Below are 19,349 nucleotides of genomic sequence, written 5' to 3'. Positions count from 1 at the left end.
CAAAGGAAAAGGTGCAGAGAGGAGGTCAGGAGAGCCCTGAGTGTGAGCTTCCTGTTGTCCTGCCCAGACTGGGACTGTGCAACTGTGCAGACAGCACTGACTTCTCCCAACAGCGATGTGTGAAAGCGTGTGTAGGGTATTGCCACCGGGGAAGAAACTCACCTGAACATGGTTGGCCTTATTCTGCAGTCCCTCCATAGGTTGAGCTAAACTACATGGTCTAAGACCCCTGGGTAAACAAAAACACTCTTTCAGGCAGGACATTCCAGAGGCTTAGAGATTATCTACCAGGAATCATGGGCAAAGGCACTTTGGACAAAATTAATCCTCTACTACATAGTTATGGTGTGTAATCCTTTTTGTAAGTTGCTGGAATTAGTTTGCTAGTGTTTTGTTCAGGATTTTGCATCTGTATTCGTAAGGGATATTGACCTTTAATTTTCTCTTGTAATGTCTGTCTGGCTTTGGTAGCCAGGTAATACTGGCCTCAGAATGAGTTAGAAAGTGTTCCTTCCTCTTCCTTTTCTGGAAGAGTTTGTAAAGGATTGGTGTTAATTCTTTAGACATTTGGTAGAATTCAGTGATTTTGCTCTATCGTTCTGTTTTCAGTTTCATTGATTCCTATTGTTATCCTGATTTCTATCCTATTTTCTTCAGATTTATTTTGCTCTTCTTTTTTAGGGCACTGAGGGTAGAAGCTTAGCTAATTGATTTTCCTCTTTGTTGTGTGGGCATTTTTAGAGCTCTCAATTTCCCTCTAAGTGCTGCTTTGACTGTGTCTCACAGTTCTGTTACATTGTTTTATTTTTATTTATTTTATTTATTGATTTCCATGGATAATTTATCAGTGTTTTGTTTAATTCCCAAGTGTTTGGAGGTGTTCCTGTTATCTTTCTGTTGTTGATTTCTAGTTTGATTCTGTTGTGGCTGGAAAATACACTCTGTGTGATTTCAATTCTTAGAAGTTTGTTTTATGGCCCAGAATATGGTCTTGGCTTATAGTCTGTTGTTCTGCTGTTGCTGGGTGATATGTTCTATAAATGCTGATTAGCTCCTCTTGGTTGATGGCGTTGTTGAGTTCTTCTGTATACTTGCTGATTTTCTGTCTATTTCTGTTGTTGAGAGTGGAGTGTTACAGTCTCTTAACTATCACTGTGGATTTGTTTATCTCTCATTTCTGTCAGTCTTTGCTTCACAATATTTTGCAGCTCTGTTTGGTGCATACATATTTAGGATTGCTGTGTCTTCTTGTTGGGCTGACCCTTTTATCATTATATAGTGTCCCCCTCTGTCTCTGGTAATTTTCTTTGCTCTGAAGTCTATCTGATACTAATATAGCCTCTCCAGCTTTCTTTTGATTGATGTTTACATGATATATCTTTATGCATCCTTTTTCTTTCAGCCTGCCTATATTGTTATAATTGAAGTGCGTTTGTTGTAAACAGCATAGAGTTAGGTCATATTTTTAATCTCCTCTGCCAGTTTCTGTCTTTTAATTGGTATGTTTAGACCATTCACATTTAATGTAATTATTGATGTATTAGAACTGAAGTCTGCCATTTTATTTTTTTGTTTTCTGTTTCTCCTCTGTTTTTTGTTTTTCTGTTTCCTTTTTCCTACCTTCCAGGGGGTTTTTGATTACCTATAGTGTTTTTGGGTGTATCTCTTTAAATAGCTTTTGTAGTGATTGCTATAGGTATTATATTTACATAAAGTATCACAGGCTAATGATGTCATCATTTTTTCAGTTCCAGTGAAATACAGAAATCTTACCTTACTTTCTGTTCCTTTATCCTCCCCCATCCAATATGTAATTGTCTTTAATATTTCCTCTACACACTTTTAGAAACACATCAGTCACTGTTACAATTTTTACTTCAATCATCCAACTTAATTTAGAAAACTCAGGAGGAGGAGAAAAGCCCATTGTATTTTCCCATATTTTGCTTAATGTGTTCTTTCTTCCTGATGTTCCAGGATTCCTTCCTGTATTTTGTTCTACTTAGAGAAAAACCTTTTGCTATTCTTTTAGGGTAGGTCTGCTGGCGAAACATTCTCTCGGTGTTCCTTCATCTGGGAATGTTTTGATTTCCCCTTCATTCCTAAAGCATATCTTCCCTGGGTATACAATTCTGGGTTGACAGCTCTTTTCTTTCAGTGCTTGAAAAATGTGCCCTTACGACCAGCGTGGTTTCTAATGAGAAGTTTGCTGTCATTCAAGCTGTTTTCCCTGTAGGTGAGGTGGTGTTTCTTTCTGCTACTTTCAAAAAGTTTTTCCTTTGTCTTCAGTTTTCAGAAGTTTATGTGGCTTAGCATGGGTATCTTTGTTTTTATGCTGTTTGGATTTCAGTAAACTTCTGGAATCTGTAGGTTTATGTTTGTTTCTTGCCAGATTTAGGAAATTTTCAGCCGTTATTTCTTCAAGTGCTTTTTTAGCCACTCCCTCTTTCTCTCCCCTTCTGTGGCTCAGACAGCCCAGATATTATGCCTTGTTTTATCATCCTATATGTCCTGATGCTCTGCTTCTCTTTCCTGGGTCTGTCTGCTCTCTCTTGTTCAGACTGAGTAATTTCTAATGTTCTACCATCAGTTCACTGAGTCCTTCCTCTGTTCCATGGGATCTGCTGTTGAACCCATCCACTTTTTATGTCAGTTATTGGGTATTTCAGTTCTGAAGTGTCCACTCATTTCTTCTTTGTATCTTCTGGGGTTTCTTTTTTTTTTTTTTTTTTTTTTTTTTATAAATTTATTTATTTATTTATTTTTGGCTGTGTTGGGTCTTCGTTTCTGTGCGAGGGCCTTCTCTAGTTGCGGCAAGCAGGGGCCACTCTTCATTGCGGTGCGCGGGCCTTTCACTGTCGTGGCCTCTCTTGTTGCGGAGCACAGGCTCCAGACGCGCAGGCTCAGTAGTTGTGGCTCACGGGCCCAGTTGCTCCGCGGTATGTGGGATCTTCCCAGACCAGGGCTCGAACCCGTGTCCCCTGCATTGGCAGGCAGAGTCTCAACCACTGCGCCACCAGGGAAGCCCCTCTTCTGGGGTTTCTTGCTGAGAATTTTTCTTCGTTGATGCTTTGGTTTTCCTCTGGTCTCAAGCAATTTTCTAATGGCTTGTAGAAGCATTTTAGGAAGGCCCCTTTAAAATCTGTTAGATAAGTCTCACATCTCTGCTATGTGAGAGCTGTTGTTTATTAGTTGTCTTTTTTTTTTTTGAATTTAATTTAATTTAATTTTTTTATACAGCAGGTCCTTATTAGTCATCCATTTTATACACATCAGTGTATACATGTCAATCCCAATTGCCCAATTCAGCACACCACCACCCCCCGCCGCTTTCCCCCCTTAGTGTCCATACGTTTGTTCTCTACATCTGTGTCTCAATTTCTGCCCTACAAACCAGTTCATCTGTACCATTTTTCTAGGTTTCACATATATGCGTTAATATACGATATTTGTTTTTCTCTTTCTGACTTACTTCACTCTGATTAGTTGTCTCTTTTTCATTCAACTTGAGATGTTCCCTTTTCTCGGTATTGCAAGTGAGTTTTAATTAAAAACTGGATATTCTTACATTGTGTTATAAGACAGGGTCTTGTCTAAATCTCCTCTCTCAGCTGGTTTTCTTTGGCACTGAAGGGGTGTGGCCTCTCTCCTGCCAGGTGGAGGTAGGGTTCAAGCTCCCCACCCGGCCGCCGGGTTACCACCAGGTAAAGGTGAATCCATGCCCGCTGGGAGATGAGGGGGCCTCTTTCCCACTGGGAGGAGGTGACGCAGGCCCCACGTGGTCTCCAGTGCCTCTGTGATGGGGGCACAGGCTGGCTCCTGCTCTGGCCTCCTTGGCAGGAGAGTGGGGCTCTCCCAGAAGGATGGGCATCTTGTCTTCCTCTTTGGCTTTTGCTGCTGTGAGTGGGGTGGATCAGAGCAGGTGTCATCTAAACATTTTCTGTCTTGCTAGCTGCCCCTCTTCTGGTCCTCTGGCTGGAGAAAGCAGGCTTTCATCTATTCTCTCTCTTTCTTTTGCTGCACCCACCGGCATTTATGGGTTGCTGGCTTTTTCTGTTCCAAGTCAGGGATTCATGCAAGAAAAAGAAAAACCAGGGAACTCCCTGCCGTGTTTGCCCTGTGTCCCTGGCTGGTCTGCTCTTCTCTCCACCTTTCAGTCTCCCTACATTAGTTTCATATAAAAGATCCAGGGCTTTTAGTTGTACTTAGCAGGAGGGACAGAGGACAGCACGTCTGTTTCATCCTCTTGGATGTGGAATTCTGCTGAGTCTTTTTTAACAGGTCAGCACTTTATGTCTTAAATATTGGTTTTTTGTCTAGTAACATTTCTGATACATGGCTTTGGGTTAAAAGAATGGATTTCATAGCTCAACTAACGTAAGATGCAGAGTACATGCTAAAGAGTAGATGAGGGTCAGCATGCCTAGTGTAGGAGGGCAGACCTTTTCACTCTGACCCCACTTTCTGTGCCTAGGTTGGGGCCAACACCATGGATAACCCTTTGTTGAAGTACAGTGCAAAGGATTACTTCTTTAAAGCTGCCCTCTGTCACTTCATAGTGGATGAGCTGAATGCCAAGGTGAGGGCCCCTGCGGCGTGGGTTCTGATGTGCCTCACCCCTAAGCACAGGTGCTCAGCCGTTGTCCGTGATACCCGCTCGGAGCAAGACTGTGCTGCGTACGTGAAAAGCAACATGGAGGGTGACACTCTGACCCTGTCCTGGCTGTAGTACCGCAGCTGGAGTGACAGCTGCTGAGGCTCTTCTCTTAAGTGAACGCCCCCTGGGGGCCACACTTCCTTCAGTAGTTTTAGTTTAAAGAAATTCGGGGCTGAGGGGAGACAGTAAAAGCAGAATCGTGTCTTTTTTTAAACTCAGAAATGGAGTTGGGGAGAGGGTTGGGAGGAAAGCAAAGGGAGAGCTGGAGGTGGAGGCAGGGACAGGGCAGCCTTGGTGTCCTCGGGGTCGGGGTTAGGGCCCCGGGCTCCGGGCAGAGCCTCCTCCAGCGTGTGAAAATAGATGCCTGTTCTGGGAGGTCCGAACGTTGGATCTGGCTCACGTGGTCTTCCCCACAGCAACCTCATTTGGAAAAACTGGTTTAGAAGTTTATTCTTAACTGAAAATTGAAATTCACAATAAACAGGTTTGATCAACACAGGTTGATTTTGATGTTGAGTCTGATAATTAAGTAGGATGTAAATAAATCGTACTGAAGTTAGTAGATTGTCAAAGCTTCGTTTCCTGGTTCAGTGACTCAGATGTTAACGAGTGGTTTTCTTTCCCAGCTTGCTCTGGAGAAATACGAGGAAATGTTTCCGGCGTTCACTGATTCGAGAGAATGCAAGTTATTGAAAGTAAGTAGGTGGGGCTGGGATACAGTGACGTTTTCAGCCTGTGAATCTGCTCACTGAGCAGCCCCGTGCCTTCCTGCTCTTGCACACTAGGCCTCAGGTGCCGTTAGGGTCAGGCACGCACTACTCTTAACCTGGCGGGTCAGGCACGTTAGCACAAGGCTGGATCCCTGACTCGGGGTAACTCTTGACTTGTATTTGAAAATTTCCCCATTTTTGTAAGTCATTTGGCAACATCAGTTAGTGTGATGCAAAGGCTATTTCGTATTTAAAGTATCCATTCATAGATGGAACTTTTTAGCTTACCTAACTAATTTTTCTGTATTTATGTTCCCAGAAACTTCTAGAAGCTCACGAAGAGCAGAACAGTGAAGCTTACACGGAAGCAGTACGTTCGGTTTTGGGATTTAGCATGTTCTCTGAAAGTTTACATTACAGAAACAACTTCTCCTTTTCATCGTGTAAATGCTGAACATTTATTTGGACATTATTGCACTACACCTACGTTGTGTTTTCCAAAAGGCATGTTTTTAGATCCCACCAGCCTTCACAATTAGACAGTTCTATGAGCTGTGCTGAATTTAGCTGTGAGGCAAATACATATCACATAATGTTATGACTTGTTGTTTGGATGTTTTCTATGGAAAATAATCTGATCCATAAATAAGTGTCAAGTAAAATCAGTGAAATCTAATCACTTAAATTTAAAACATAAAAACAAAGCAATGAGAGTTTGTTATATTCTTGGCATAAAGTAAATGGGAAAATTATTTTTACATTCATCAGTTTCCTGTTTTCCCATCTTTTTCCATCTTATGTTTATAATCAAGCGAATTTCTTAGTGTCCTTCATTAATTCATTCATCCTGGCTTTGAAGCAATAGTGGGAAGGCGAGGTTTCCCCTTTAACTTTTGTTGCCAAACCCTTTTCATCCTATGAAAGTCCATTCTTCGATAACTTGTGGAAATGAGCTAAAGGAATTCTGCTTCCACGTGTTCCCTCGCTGCAAATACATTTGTTTGTGTTCAGTGGATACTGGAGCTACATTAATTTTCCGTGTCTCCTTGTTCTTATGCAGGGTCTCGTGTCCTTTGTCACGCTAAACGTGCTCTTCGTCCAGTTATAAAGGCTGTTATGGAGTTTTGCCATTGCCTGTTAGCATAAGAGCAATATAAAAAAAGTTTCTAATGAAGAAAGTTGTAAACTGGAATGAATGATTTTAAATGAAGAAAGTTAGTGGATCTGTAAATGTTTAAGCAGTGTGGGGCAGTGTAGTTCTGTGTTTGATTGTATTTCCATGGAATGATTCCTGTTCCTCTTCCCTTAAACCAGGTGAAGGAATTTGACTCGATATCCCGCCTGGACCAGTGGCTCACCACCATGCTGCTGCGCATCAAGAAGTCCATCCAGGGGGACGGGGAAGGAGACGGAGACCTCAAGTGAAGCGCTGTGTCTCTGTGGCATGCCGCTGAGTCCTCTTTAGTTTCGTGTTAGGGCCAGTGATCATTATGGGATGCCCATTCAATGGCTTCATTTTGTTGCACATGAGCCTGATGATGTGTGTGTTTAAGCCGCCATGTGTGTCACCGTGCAGCGGACGGGTGGGCGGCTCCTGTGTGTATTGCGAGCGTGACAGGCTGTTTCCCGCTTGTCAGTCCCCAGAGTTTTCCGAGAACTGCTTCCGAATCTTACTTCTGTTATTTTGATACATGCAGAGCTCCTGTTTAATTTTGCCACATATTTTTATGTCCTTTTTCCTGGACTTGAGTACCCAACCCAGTTCTAATAGATGCTTTGCATGTTCTCCGTGAACTTGCACCCAGATGGATTCTCTAAATGTGTGTGTTTAGTGTAGGATCGTTGTTAGGAATGCGTTTATGACTTTCCTTGTGAGAAATTATTTATCCTTTTTGTTATCTTGTGATTCTTTTGATGGTGCTAGTGACCAGTTTCTTTGCTTTTTATATCGTTCTGTAGCTAATATGCATGTGAGAATTCAGATCAGCCGGGCCTGCCAGCCGCTTACAGTGGGAAAAGAGGGAGCTTCCCGGCACTGCCTAGTAATGTGTGTGGACGCGTGTGGAGGTGGGCCTGATCTCACATACAAGTGCACACACATACAAGATCTGGAAGACTTGGGCGTTTTCCTTTCCTGGAGATGGTGTCCACTTTTAGTTGGGCAGGACCCTTGCTTCATCTTCATAGAAAGGTGTTTGAACCGGCACATCCCTTTACTTCCGTGTTCCCACACTTTTCCACGTTGAGAGGGCACCTCGTGTGCCCTCTCATGTACATGCTTATCAGGGCTGGGAGGTTATCTCAGTCGAAGCTTGTGTGTCATTAATTTTAATTTTTAATTGTGTGTCATATTCATTTTATCCATTAATTGGATGTGATGGGCTTGGTAGGCTGAGTACGGTACAGAGGTTTACTGTGCTCAGTCGGGAAAAGAACCCCAACTAGCTTCTGAGGGGACCTGCGCTTAGCTGATGGCGTTGTTTTAGCTTGTGTGTTTGAATTCTGTCCTATTATTTTGGCTTATATATGTGCTCTTTTGACTTGCGAACTTGATCCCTGCGCATAATGTTATGTGCCGACATCGTACTTTAGACGTGGTCTTGTTTCCTGAATCTCCTGTGTGCATATTTTTAGGCACAAATGATTTACGTTTGATGTGTGTTAATTGCCAGGTAATGACAGTGTTGACAGGTAAGTGGAATTTCCTGTGTCCTGTCAGTGTTAGCTGGTATTTGAATGGTGTTTGCATTTTTGGACGGTCCTCGACTGGGATTGGTAGCTGCTGTTGGGCAGAAATAGAGGGTGTGCCCAGGCTGAGGGCTGAGCGGGGAGGAAGGCTTGGGGATGGGGAACAGGTCCGTCTGGGATGAAGCAGAAAGTGGCAGGAAAGGAGGCTGAGAAGGGCCGGCTGGGACCCGGTCACGGAGCAGCCCTGTGGGCGGCCGTGAGGATTCGGTGGCCGTAGTTGCGGGGTCACTTGTGCAGGCTGTGCTGGTGGAGAGGCAGGGCAGTGATGTCACAGTGTTGGCTGAGGGCAGCGGGAACGGACCAGGAGACGTGGGCGCTCTGACCTTGGGCCCTGGCATCCGATGAGGATTCCTTCCTTCCTTCAGAGGTCTGGGATTCTTAAAAGAAAGCTGGCTGTCAGTTTCGGGACATTTTGGGATGGAGCCGCTTGGTACTTCTTCACTTCCTGTTGGAACTATGAAAAAACGCTTAGAGAGAAAAGTGGGGTTTTGTTGCTCTACCTAATCCAGTGCCAACCGGCCAGAAGCACTTGGGTGAGATGAGCGTGGGGCCTGTGTCCTCCAGCTGCAGGTCTGTCCCACCTGAGGGGCTGTAAACCTCGCCGCCAGCGTGTGCGCTCTGTCGTTAGTCTGGAAGGTTTGTTCCCACTTGTTAAAGGAACCTGGTCTGACCACGTAAAGTAAAAAGCAAATGATGTCTTTTAAGGCAGTTTGTTTATTAGCTTTTCATACTGCACCCCTGACAGAAGACCTGTGGTTTTGAGAAATAGTATTGGCAGTGTTTTGTCACATCAGAGTTGTTTGGGTTGAAATGAACACTGGGATCAGTGCCTGGGTTAAGATGTTTTTGTTTTTAATATTTCACGTGAAAAAGAGTAAACTGTAATTGTAATGGCTAGAGCAGACCTGCCAGAACGTAACAGGAAAAGGAGCAGAAAAAAGTCCCATTAACAGTATCCAGACTTTCTCCCTTGAAATGTTCCATCAAAGTGGGCAGTGCTGTGACTCAGAGCCCGGGTCAGGTTTCCAGGATTTATAGATCGTTATTTATGAACAAAGTATAATGACTGTTTATGTTACAGTCCTTGTGTTTTAGCAGATGGTGTTTAGTTCATTGTCAGAATGAGTTAAAATTTCTTACAGGAAAGCTTTGCTTTTTGTGGCAGCGTTTTTATAGCTTATGTGAATTCCTTTTTTATTTAATGATTTGAAAGCAGTATTCTTGCAGTCGTGACCATGTGTGATGATGTCCCTGTAAACATTTATTGTTTCCTCTGATACCGTGCATTTAAGATGCCCAGAGGCAACCCCCATGGCTTTCTCGGGGCCTGTGGCACGCAGCCTGCCTCCCGGGGCCCCGGCCTGGCACGGCCCCTCCTCCCCCGCGCTGTTGGGGCGGGTGTATTATGAGAACTCATCCTGTGATGATAAATCCACCTTCGCGAAGAGTCCGTGTGTTTCATGTGAACCTGTACAGTAAATAAAGTCGAAGTTGTGAACGGTATGGTGAGTTTCCTGGTTGGTTTGCACAGGTCGGGAGTGGCTTCCTGTCCTGGAAGGTGGCCCCCGGGGTTCAGGGCAGTGGGCAGCAGCCGTCCGGGCTCTGCAGGCTCCCCGTTCCCATCCCTCCTGCTGCCTGGTCAGGGATCTCACTGGCAGGCTTGAAGGAGGAATGGCCCCTAGGAGACCTCGGAGGGGGAGGCCGGGGGCCCGAAGCCCCGTCTCCCTTGGTGGAGCGACGTTGACTTGGCGCTGTCAGAGGGCCTTGTTCAGGTCCCTCAAAGGTCATTTGAGGCAAATTCAAAATGAATGGTCGAACAGGCCGTCCCATCTAGGAATTCTGCCAAGTTGTTGATATTCAAGGTTACTTTCTCATTCAAATGTCTCTTCTGTTTCCTAACAGAAGCTCCCGTGGTGGGTTTTGCCAGCCTCGGTGAGGGTCCCAGAGGCCCGTGCAAACTGGTGGAGGGAAGTGGGCAGTTCCTGGGGCTCAGCTGGGGGGTGACGGATGTGCCAGGCGGCCCTGTGCCCGCATTCATCTGCCCGTCTTGGTGCCTGTGGACAAATGGACTTTCGCCTGAAATAATGTGACTTAGAGTGACAGGAACACCATCAAGTTCAGTTAAGGGGACAGACACTTGCTTGGTCTCAAAAAATGTCCCTGCTGTGGCAAGATATACAACAGGTTAGAATTAAATGATAACTTACACTCAAATTGGTCAGTTTAGATGATCACCTTTGGCAAAACCACATTTCTGTGAAGATCACCTTTAATAAAGGTTTTACCCCACCACCTGGCCAATTTTGTTTTCAAACTCTGTACAACAAATTTTGGTTAAAAGCAGAGGCAAGGGAGCTTTGGAGTCTGGGCTGAGAGCGTCTCCCACACAATGGTTGGAAGGCGCGAAATCGCCGCCTTGGTGGCCTGACCTGAGCGTCTGGGGCTGACGGTCACGTGGCAGCACAGCACCTGGATGGGGAGAAACGGAGACGCCCCACAAACCCCCGAGATGAGATGCATCTTCGGCAGGGTTTGGGGCGGCAGCCCTCCTGTCCCCTCCCGGGAAGCAGGGAAGTGACCGTAGATGGAGGAGCCTCTGAGGCGCAGTCACCGTGGCCGCGATGAGGCTGGGCCCCTCCGCGCCGCCTGGCACCAGCTACCGAGGCCGAGCGCGTGCGGGGCCAGGCCTGTCACGTGTCAGGAACACACGTGCGGTGCACGGAGGTGGCGAGACTCCAAGGACCAGGGAATTAAGGAAGCTGCCTGTATGAATCAGGAATCTTATTTCTGTAGAACCTAAATTCTAATAATGGAAATAAACTTAGACTTGCAAAACTATTTTTACAAAACATTTATTAACACATTAAAGTTTTCTGTACAATTTCTAAAGAAACAAATTCAAGGCAAAAATTATTCCGAGAGGTAACAAAATAATCTATTATTTAAATTTCTTCTCATTAAGATGACTTTACCCCAAGAAACAGTTCATTAGCCGGGCAGGTTCGTTCTCCTTTCGAGAGTAAAATGTGTGTGAGAGTCACTGTTTTGCTCTGTGAACACAAGTGGGTGACGCTGTCACAGCTGGAGGTGGATTCGGTACTGCCGCCTGCAGCCTGTGTCAGCACCTGGGACGCCTTCGGCACCTTCAGTGTTGACGTCACCGTCTCACGGGGAAGAAAGCATCCTCGGTCTTTTTCTGGCATCTCGTGCAGCTGTGTCTTCATCTCGGACTTGCATAAAGTACCCTTCCTCTTAGAAAATGACTGTTTTCACAGCAAGTGTAATAAATTAATGTAAGAAAAAGAGCAACTAGTGACAATTCCCCTTCTCTTTTTACCTGGGTCACACGTGAGTCAAAGCACTGTGCACATGGCGACCTGCCCTCACCACTGGATCAAGAGCCAGGCTGGGTAAGGACAGCGGAATTACCAAAGGCCAGCATGAGACAGAAGTGCATTTAAGACAAGGTTGGCGGTTCCATGGTCCACTCTTGAGGCTAATCAGAGGAGTGTATCGAGTCCTTTGGTCCCTTTTGCCGAATTTGCTCACGCTCCCAGGGGAACGTGCGTGCCAGTGACTTGCCTGTGTCAGCGTCTAGACATGTTAATGAGAAATGCTGGGTTTCTGAAAATCACAGAATTGTCAAAAAAACCTAGCAAAACTACCAGTACTCTGTGTTCTTAGATTGGCTACCACCACCTCACTGCTACTTGTGGATAAACTACACTATGTTTCAAGTGATCTCAAGCCCCTGGCTTAATTTTTCACACCTCTTTGCAAAAACTACTACGCTGTTTTCTGCTAGTCTTTGGTAGGACAGCTTTTTTAAATTGGATTTTTAGAAATGAAACCTGTAGCCACATCTCAGGTCATTTTATGACAAACTTCCTAGCTGTGTGTGTGCTGTGAGCAGCTACTTTACAAGTGTTCAGTTTAGTGCCTACGAACGGGGGGGGGCAGACGGGGACAAGTGCAGTCATCTGTCTCTTTAGCCCCATTCCAGGGTCCCAGAGCACCTCTGACTGGCTTCAGTTCGACAGCAAAGAAACAGCTGAAAATAAATACATGGTCCCAGTTTTATTTCAGCTTGGCAGAAAAATAGCTTTAAAGTATCAGAAATAAACTTCCATGAGGAAGCTGAGCAGTAACCCCAGCCTCAGGAGCCTCAGGAATGTCAAGGTCATCAAGCATTAGGATGATTCCACCAGAATTAAGTGAGGTTATGTTAACTGCCTTGTTTGCTGATGAAGCGTGGCTGAGACCATGCGGATCAGGATTTCTAAGGGAAAGCATGAGAAATGGTTTGACAGAGACGTGCAAGTTAGCAGAAATTAAAGAAACTGCGGAAGCCATCCTTGCCCACTTCTTTGCCCACAGTTCTTCTTGACCCCTGACGAACGCTCGCGTCCAGCCCTCAGGCACGCAGGCGCAGGTGCAAGGCTGGGACCGCGGGGCAGGTGACCCCGCGCTCTAGTCTGTGTGAGTCAGAGAGTGGAGCTGTGTGGGCCCGGGTCCGTCTGTGGCGTCAGCTCACTCAGCTCGTTGATGGTGGTGGCCAGCAGCGTGTCCTGGGACCCCACTGGGCCGTCCGACTTACAGGCCGGGTCCGCAGGACTGTCATCGTGCACGGCAGGCATGCTGCCCTGCACGGTGGCCAGGTTGTGAAAATGGCCATTTTCTGCGAAAGACAGCAATTTATCAGAGAGTTTGGATGGCGTGTACTCTTCATCGGGCTGCTCAGTCTTGTGCCCATCGCCGTTCTTGGGAGAGCCGTCCACGATGACGAGAAAAGACTTCCATGGAGTTGTCTTATCATGGATCTGCGAACCAAACGCAGAACAGAGAGATCACTCACTATGTCCCTAACCAGGATCTGCAGAGCCCCCAATTCGCAGCCACTCGTTACCAGGTACAACAGCCTTCTCCAACTGTCAGACACGTGTCTGCCACCGCGGTCCCTGCCAGAAAGGACTCAGCATGCCCCGGGCCCTGCTTCACCCCGCTTGGCTGCCCTTGCTGCAGGGGAGGGAGAGCCCCGCCTTCCCCTGGGACCCCCTTCCGGATCGAGGGCCTCAGGGAAGGGAGGGTGGGCGGCTCTGCCATCCGGCGACCGTCCCTGGGGGCCACCCTGGCCGCTCACCGAGGTGTGCCGCCGGAGCGTGGACTTGTCGGTGAACGTCCGCCCACACGCGTTGCACATGAACGGCTTCTCCCCCGTGTGGATCCGGTGGTGGCGCTGGAGCGCGTTGAGCTGCGTGAACTGCTTGCCACACTGGTCACAACAGTAGGGCCGCTCCCCTGGGAGGGAAGGGACGGAGGACACGAGAGCTACCGGCTGCTCTGGGCCGCCCCGCGTCCCGAGCCGCCATGGGGAGGGCGACACGGGCACAAGCAGCTGACCGTGCAGGAGCCCCAGGGGTCCGTGGCCTCACCCACAGCTTTCCAGTCGTAAGTGACCCTGCACGGGTGGGGGTGTTCACTAGCATGTGCAGATCATCACCCCTAATTCTAATCTCAAGGTGTTCAAAGGTTCACACGTCCACATCCAGGTTCACACATTCATACCTTTCCAGTTTGTCAGAGCCAGAAACTAGACACTCAAAAATGTTTAAATGCTATTAGGACGCACGACTTAAAGCTAAATTCCAAATAATTTTCCAGAAAATCTAAAACCTTCGGGATATTTTCTTGCCACACTGACCTCCCTTCTCTGGCGACATTCCGGCCATACCTGTGTGGACTTTGATATGCTGGTAAAGCGAATTCCGCTGAGCAAAAGTCCTGAAACAAACTTCACATTTAAAGGGTTTGGACCCAGTGTGGATCCTGTTGTGATGTTTTAAATACTCCTTGGAAGCGAAACTCTTGCCACACGTTTCACACATGAAAGGCCTCTCACCTACACGGAGACATGAGACACGAAGTTAGAAGTGACACGGGCGCTAGAACACGCAGAGGATGGGGTCCACCCTCCCAAGTGCCCTGGCAGGCAGCGTGTTCTTTTCTAGTTAAAACTGTCATAAAATCTCTCTGTGTGTCCAGTGCTCGCTACCTGCTGAAAGTTGGTGTAAAATGTCCCTGGAAATCCCAAGAAAGATTCCAGTAGATTAGAATTAAAGAGCGTATTCAGCCAGCTCACGTTTTGGAAATTCAGTCATCCCAAACAAGAAAAACAGTTTGACAATGGGTTTGGTGGAACAGCTGGACTTGTTCACAGGGCTTCTGTGGGTCTCTATCAGAACAGAAGCCCCTCGTGAAGGGAGAGGATTGTGCGGTGGACACAGGCGGTCCTGGAGCAGCTCCCAGCCGCCCGGGGTGGGGTCAGGGCAAGGAGGGCGTCCACCCTTCACGCTGCGCAGTTGGGGCCCTCAGGGCCCACAAACCAGACTCCTCTGTCAGGCGTGCCCCGATTTCTCAAACATCAAAACAAAACTACTGGCTTTAATAAAATCCAAATATATTAGCATGTTCATCAAATGACCGACTCTAACTTAATCCTTCGGTGTGGTCTGACCTCCCCCGACCCCAGTCTTCCATCAGACACCAATTCTGCTCATTTTAGTCTATTAATTCACGTCATTAAGTGGTTCATCTATCTCACCATCTGAACTTGAGGCTCATAGGACAGTCAAAGAAGTAAAAATTTTTTAAATGGGAGCAGGAAGGAACTGGGTTAGCGTGATAAACCCAGTACCCGACAGCTAGACTCCACGCGCCCCAGGGCTCGAACCCCAGGAGCACTGCACAGAATCAGAATAAAGAGCTTAAATGTTCTCCCTCACCTGATGAAATCGTACCACAAAAATTCTGAAAACCCCATAATTCCACCACCTTAACACATCATGTAACTACTTTATATTTCTGCAGGTTTTCAATAAAGCTGGGATTCACTGTATGCTCAGTTGTGCATTTTTCAAGTCGACAGCCAAACAGGCATTTTTCCTAATATTCAGAGACCTTAGTCAGAAGAGCCTGGGACGGGACAGGGTGGATGTACCCATTTACTGAACCACTTCCCTGGGGTTGGACAGTCAGGTTTTTTCTAATGCTCTGTTCTTAGAAATGGCAGGAAGCGGGATAATAGCATATAGCTTTTCCCATATTCTGAGCAATTTCTTTCAGACGTCATGGCCACAAGCACACGGCACTGGAGGCAGCGGGCGTATTTTATGCATTTACTTATGCTCACTTACGAGACGGAAGAGCGTATCAGGGCTTTAACCTAAACCACTTGGCAGATGCCAACTTCTAAATTAAGAAAACTGCAGTTTTCCTCCTACAGCCAGGAAAGACATTCAATCATGACGGAGTATTTACCTGTATGACACCTTTTATGATAAATCAGCATGTGGTTCTGAGTGAATCTTGCACCACATTCATCACAGACGAAAGGTTTTTCCCCCGTGTGAATTCTGAAAGCACAACATTCAGAGGGTAACTCAGGATGTGTCAAAGCTCACCCTGCATTACCATCTCCTCCCTCACCTGGGGAGACACTTCGCTCCAGGAGCCCGAATGTGAAGGACTGAAAGGTGGCGAGGCCCAGGACTCTCACCCCCAAGTCAGTCTCTGCCCGAGTCAAGACCGCCACATCCCCGCCAGACGCCGAGTCCCCCCACGTGCTGCCCCCAGGTGCAGGCACAGGCTGTGCCTCTGCAGGCTGTTCACGACACCAAACAGCACCGTGTGGTATTTATAAAGCTTCCTCATTGAAAATAGTCACCCACAGACACCTTAGGAACCATGGCTGACAAAAGTACCACGCGATCAAAATGTTTACCATCCTTTCCTAGTTTGACGTAACAGTCTAGGAAGAACGGTTATCAACACGTGAAGCCAGCCGGTCCCTGGGGCGCATGCGTAAGCACTGCATTTCAGGGTGAGGATGGAGTGGCTGTCACCATGTTTACTGAGCCCTTCCCGAGCCAGACTATAAATGACAGTAAAAGGACAAGGAACACGCAGCTCCCACCCCTAGACTGGCCCAGGATGATGGCAGATCTGGGGAGAGTAGAAAACTGCTTTGTCTGGATTTCAAGCATAAGTACTGAGCACCGGAAGGGAATTTATTTAAAAACTGAATGTCACCCACCTACACTTCAAAAATCAGTAACTGGAATCCCTGTCCGTCCTAATCCTGGAGCTTAGACTGACTGGTGGCAGGCACTCTCCAAGCCCAGAGAAGTGTCGCCCTGCTGAGGTCTTCAGTGGGACTCGCCACCCAGCCGGTCACAGGACTGAGTCCCAAATGAAGGGTCAGGAAGGGGGATGGGGTCATTGGCCCCATTAGGCAAGGGTGGCGGGAGGCCTCAGCACCAGGAGCGGGAGAGGCCCCTGCGCCTGAACGGGAGGCGCGGGTCCCCATCAGCCGGGCCCGCGCCCAAGGAGCGCCATGCCTGCATCTGTCTCGAGAGAGAATCCAGAGGCTCAAAGCAGCCCCCGACTTTGCGAGGGAGCGAACTGAAGTGACCCATCCCGCGAGGCAGCCACACCGGCCGCCTCCTGGCACGCCCCCCACATCTCCACGTGCGCTCTGGGGTTCGAGGCGGCCCGTGCCTACCTCAGGTGGGTCTTGAGGGCCGAGGGCTGCGAGAAGGTGGCCGGGCACTCTGTGCAGCCGTAGGGCTTGTGGCCCGTGTGCGTGCGCTCGTGCAGCCGCAGCGCCGTTTTGGAGCTCAGGCCCTTGCCACACTGCTGGCACTGGTGCCGCTCGCCGCCGCCCTCGTGCACCTGCACCACGTGCCGCTTCACGTCCTTCTTCCTCTTGAACTTCTTGCCGCACAACTCGCACGGGAAGTGGCGCTCGCTGCTGTGCACGTGGCGCTGGTGGCCCTTCAGGTTGCAGCGGTTGGCAAAAGTCTGGCCGCAGGTGTCGCAGCGGTGGACCACCTCGGTGGCCACGCCGTGGTGGTGCCGGACGTGCTTCAGGAAGCTCTTCTCGTACAGAAAGGCCTTCTCGCAGCGCGTGCACTGGAAGTTGCTCCTCCGCCTCCCCGCCCCCTCCTCCCCCTCCTCCTCCTCGTCCTCCTCCTCCTCCTCCTCTTCCCCCTGCCCCGCCTTCGGCAGCACTGCCTCCGCCTCGGCCCCAGCCCCGCCGTCCTCCTCGTCTTTTGCGATTGTGACCAGCTCCTTCACCGTTCCCCCGGCGTCTGGGCTGGGCTCCCGGGGGCCCCCGCGGTCCCCAGCGTCCTGCTCGGCACTCTTCTGCTGCTCTCGGAGTCGTCGAGTGTACTTCTTTTTAGGGATTTCCACGAACACCTTCCTCCCAGCCAGCCTCCCGCTAGCCCTTCTGAGCTTGGGGTAGGGGGACTTAGCGATCTCTTTTCTCTTGTCTGGCTTCTCCCTGGACTTCCTCGAGGGCAGATCTGGCAACAGGCTGTTGCCGATTCTTGCCGCTGGGGAATCCAAGGAACCCGCAACGCCGTTGGCCAGAGGGCTGTCCGCGGCCACACCTGCCCGAGCATCAGGGGTGAGAGCAGCAGCGACCTGGGAGCCGCTGCTCCCTTCTGCCTCCTGAGACTCCGAGAAATTCTGCAACTCCAAAAGTACCGACTCTAACATCTGTTTCTTCAACTGAAAACAGGTTTCAGATAAGTCCAAACATTTCAGCTTTTCTGCCATTTCCAGCATTCGCTGCACCCGATCTTCCTCCACCTGGACCTTTGCAGTGTAGACGAACTCAAGAAAAGAAGCGAAGTCAGCCACCTGCACTTCGTCTAAGTAGACGTTAGTCCTCGTGCCGTCCGCAGTCTTCTCGTTAAGAAACACTTCCTTAAAAAACTTGCTGGTGGCTGCCAGCACCGCCTTGTGGGCCATGAATTCCTCCCGGACGCCCTGGTACTCCACGCTGACAGTCACATCGCACAGGTGACCCAGCAGGCGGAGCTGGTGCATTTCATGCAGAAGGTTAAGCGGGGAGGACTTGGATTCCAGCAGAACTGCACCACTCTCCATGTTTCTTCTTCCCAGGAACAGCTTTGAAAACAAACCAAGAATTATTCATGCATGAACCTCTGAAGTAGAAGGATTAAAAATTATGAGGATTATATCAGTTCTTTAGAGGAAATAAACTGATTAATGACCTAAACCTAACTTTTCTCATGTACAGATTCAAGTCACGCGCCACTTCTTAGCATTTTTCTGAAGCCCTGATGCACCTTCATGAGATATTTGCATGAAAACAGACTAAAACTGCCCTAAAGATAAAGTGATGATTAATGAAATACATTAAAGCAGTAATTGGCTTCTCTAGGTCATTTTGTAATTTACTTACACACCCAGACCCCCAAACTAACAGAATTTATAGCAACAATAAATAATGTCTACTACTTTGATCAGGAAACCAAATAAAACAAAATATAATACATGGCGGCCACGGTCTGAGAGCAAACCTTGTCTACCTTTGAAAACAACCAACTAAACTACTTTATATGAAGAAAATTTCATGGAAAGTAGCCCACAATTCACAGTCAGTCTCCAACCTCGTTAAGTCCCTCCTAGTGCAGTCACCGTCACTGCACCGAAGCGATGCGGGGCACTGCGCCGGGGGCACAGCTGCGCTACCCCGAGCAGGGCCCTCAACCCCTCCGGCCCGCAGTGGCTCCCGTGCTGGAGGCTGACAGGCCGTCGTGAGGGCTGCAGCCGCGCCGGCCGTCCCGGCGACCCTCGAGCAGGCGTCACGGGGGAGGCCCTGACAAGGTCACAGGGCGGCCGGGACGGACTCGGGCCTCCCGGCGCACCACCTTCCCGCCGCCAGGCCCGGACCGCCCGGGGACCCGTCCTCCCGGACCCGGCGCGGACGCTCCCCCCGGCGCACCCGCCTTTAGCTCCCGCATCTGCCGCCCGCCTCCAGGCTCGTCCGGGTCCCTGAGGCCGGCCTCACCTGCCCGGTCCAGCTCCTCAGCGCCCGCCGATCGGCGGGGCAATGGCCGCAGGTGGCCGCCTCTGCCCTCGTCCGCCGACAGCCAAGCCAGCCCCGACTCCCCGGCGGCCTCCCGGCCCGCGCCTGGCCCCCGAGCACGACTCGGAGCCCAGGCCTAGCGCCCTCCGCCCCGCGGGCCGCGCACGTACAGACCGGCCGCCGCCGACGAGCTTCCGAGGACTAGGCCCCGGGACCAACAGACTGCCCGACGGACGGGGGGCGGGGCGCGGCGCCGGCGAGGGCGACGCCGATTGGCCGTGGTGGGCCTGGCCCCGTCCGTCGCGGGTAGGGGAGGACCTGCGCATGCACGTCC

At 49.1% G+C, this 19,349-nt stretch overlaps 2 protein-coding genes across 4 annotated transcripts in view; one reads left to right on the top strand and one right to left on the bottom strand.

The window, feature by feature from the left end:
• Positions 1 to 9,618, top strand: part of NAPB (NSF attachment protein beta) — a 41,077-nt gene extending 31,459 nt beyond the window's left edge. For 2 of the 3 annotated variants that reach the window (XM_007191872.2, XM_057528612.1), the window contains 4 exons: positions 4,475 to 4,579; positions 5,284 to 5,352; positions 5,687 to 5,737; positions 6,682 to 9,618. In XM_007191872.2, coding sequence (XP_007191934.1) covers positions 4,475 to 4,579; positions 5,284 to 5,352; positions 5,687 to 5,737; positions 6,682 to 6,792 — 336 coding nt within the window. In that variant the 3' untranslated portion in view covers positions 6,793 to 9,618. The remainder of the gene's footprint in view (positions 1 to 4,474; positions 4,580 to 5,283; positions 5,353 to 5,686; positions 5,738 to 6,681) is intronic. The other variant, XM_007191873.2, reaches the window with a different exon arrangement.
• Positions 9,619 to 10,951: 1,333 nt separating this feature from the next.
• GZF1 (GDNF inducible zinc finger protein 1) lies at positions 10,952 to 19,349 on the bottom strand. Its single transcript, XM_057528611.1, has 6 exons — positions 18,998 to 19,349; positions 16,676 to 18,090; positions 15,433 to 15,527; positions 13,847 to 14,014; positions 13,256 to 13,413; positions 10,952 to 12,935 (listed from the first exon to the last, which is right to left on the bottom strand). The coding sequence occupies exons 2-6, from the start codon at positions 18,067 to 18,069 to the stop codon at positions 12,600 to 12,602; spliced, it is 2,151 nt and encodes a 716-aa protein (XP_057384594.1). The 5' UTR covers positions 18,070 to 18,090; positions 18,998 to 19,349; the 3' UTR covers positions 10,952 to 12,599.

Source organism: Balaenoptera acutorostrata, chromosome 15 (genome assembly GCF_949987535.1).
Source record: "Balaenoptera acutorostrata chromosome 15, mBalAcu1.1, whole genome shotgun sequence".
NCBI lineage: Eukaryota > Metazoa > Chordata > Mammalia > Artiodactyla > Balaenopteridae > Balaenoptera > Balaenoptera acutorostrata.
Note: the sequence above shows the minus strand (reverse complement) of the source record. Positions and strands in the feature narration are given on the sequence as shown.

What these genes read in the sequence shown, in the direction of transcription:
- GZF1 (XM_057528611.1), bottom strand. Translation starts at nt 18,069, where the DNA reads ATGGAGAGTGGTGCAGTTCTGCTGGAATCCAAGTCCTCCCCGCTTAAC. An exon ending in GCCCTCAAGACCCACCTGAG is followed by an intron (nt 15,528 to 16,675) that starts GTAGGCACGGGC and finishes TTGTGCTTTCAG; the next exon opens with AATTCACACGGGGGAAAAAC. An exon ending in TCATAAAAGGTGTCATACAG is followed by an intron (nt 14,015 to 15,432) that starts GTAAATACTCCG and finishes GTCTCCGTGTAG; the next exon opens with GTGAGAGGCCTTTCATGTGT.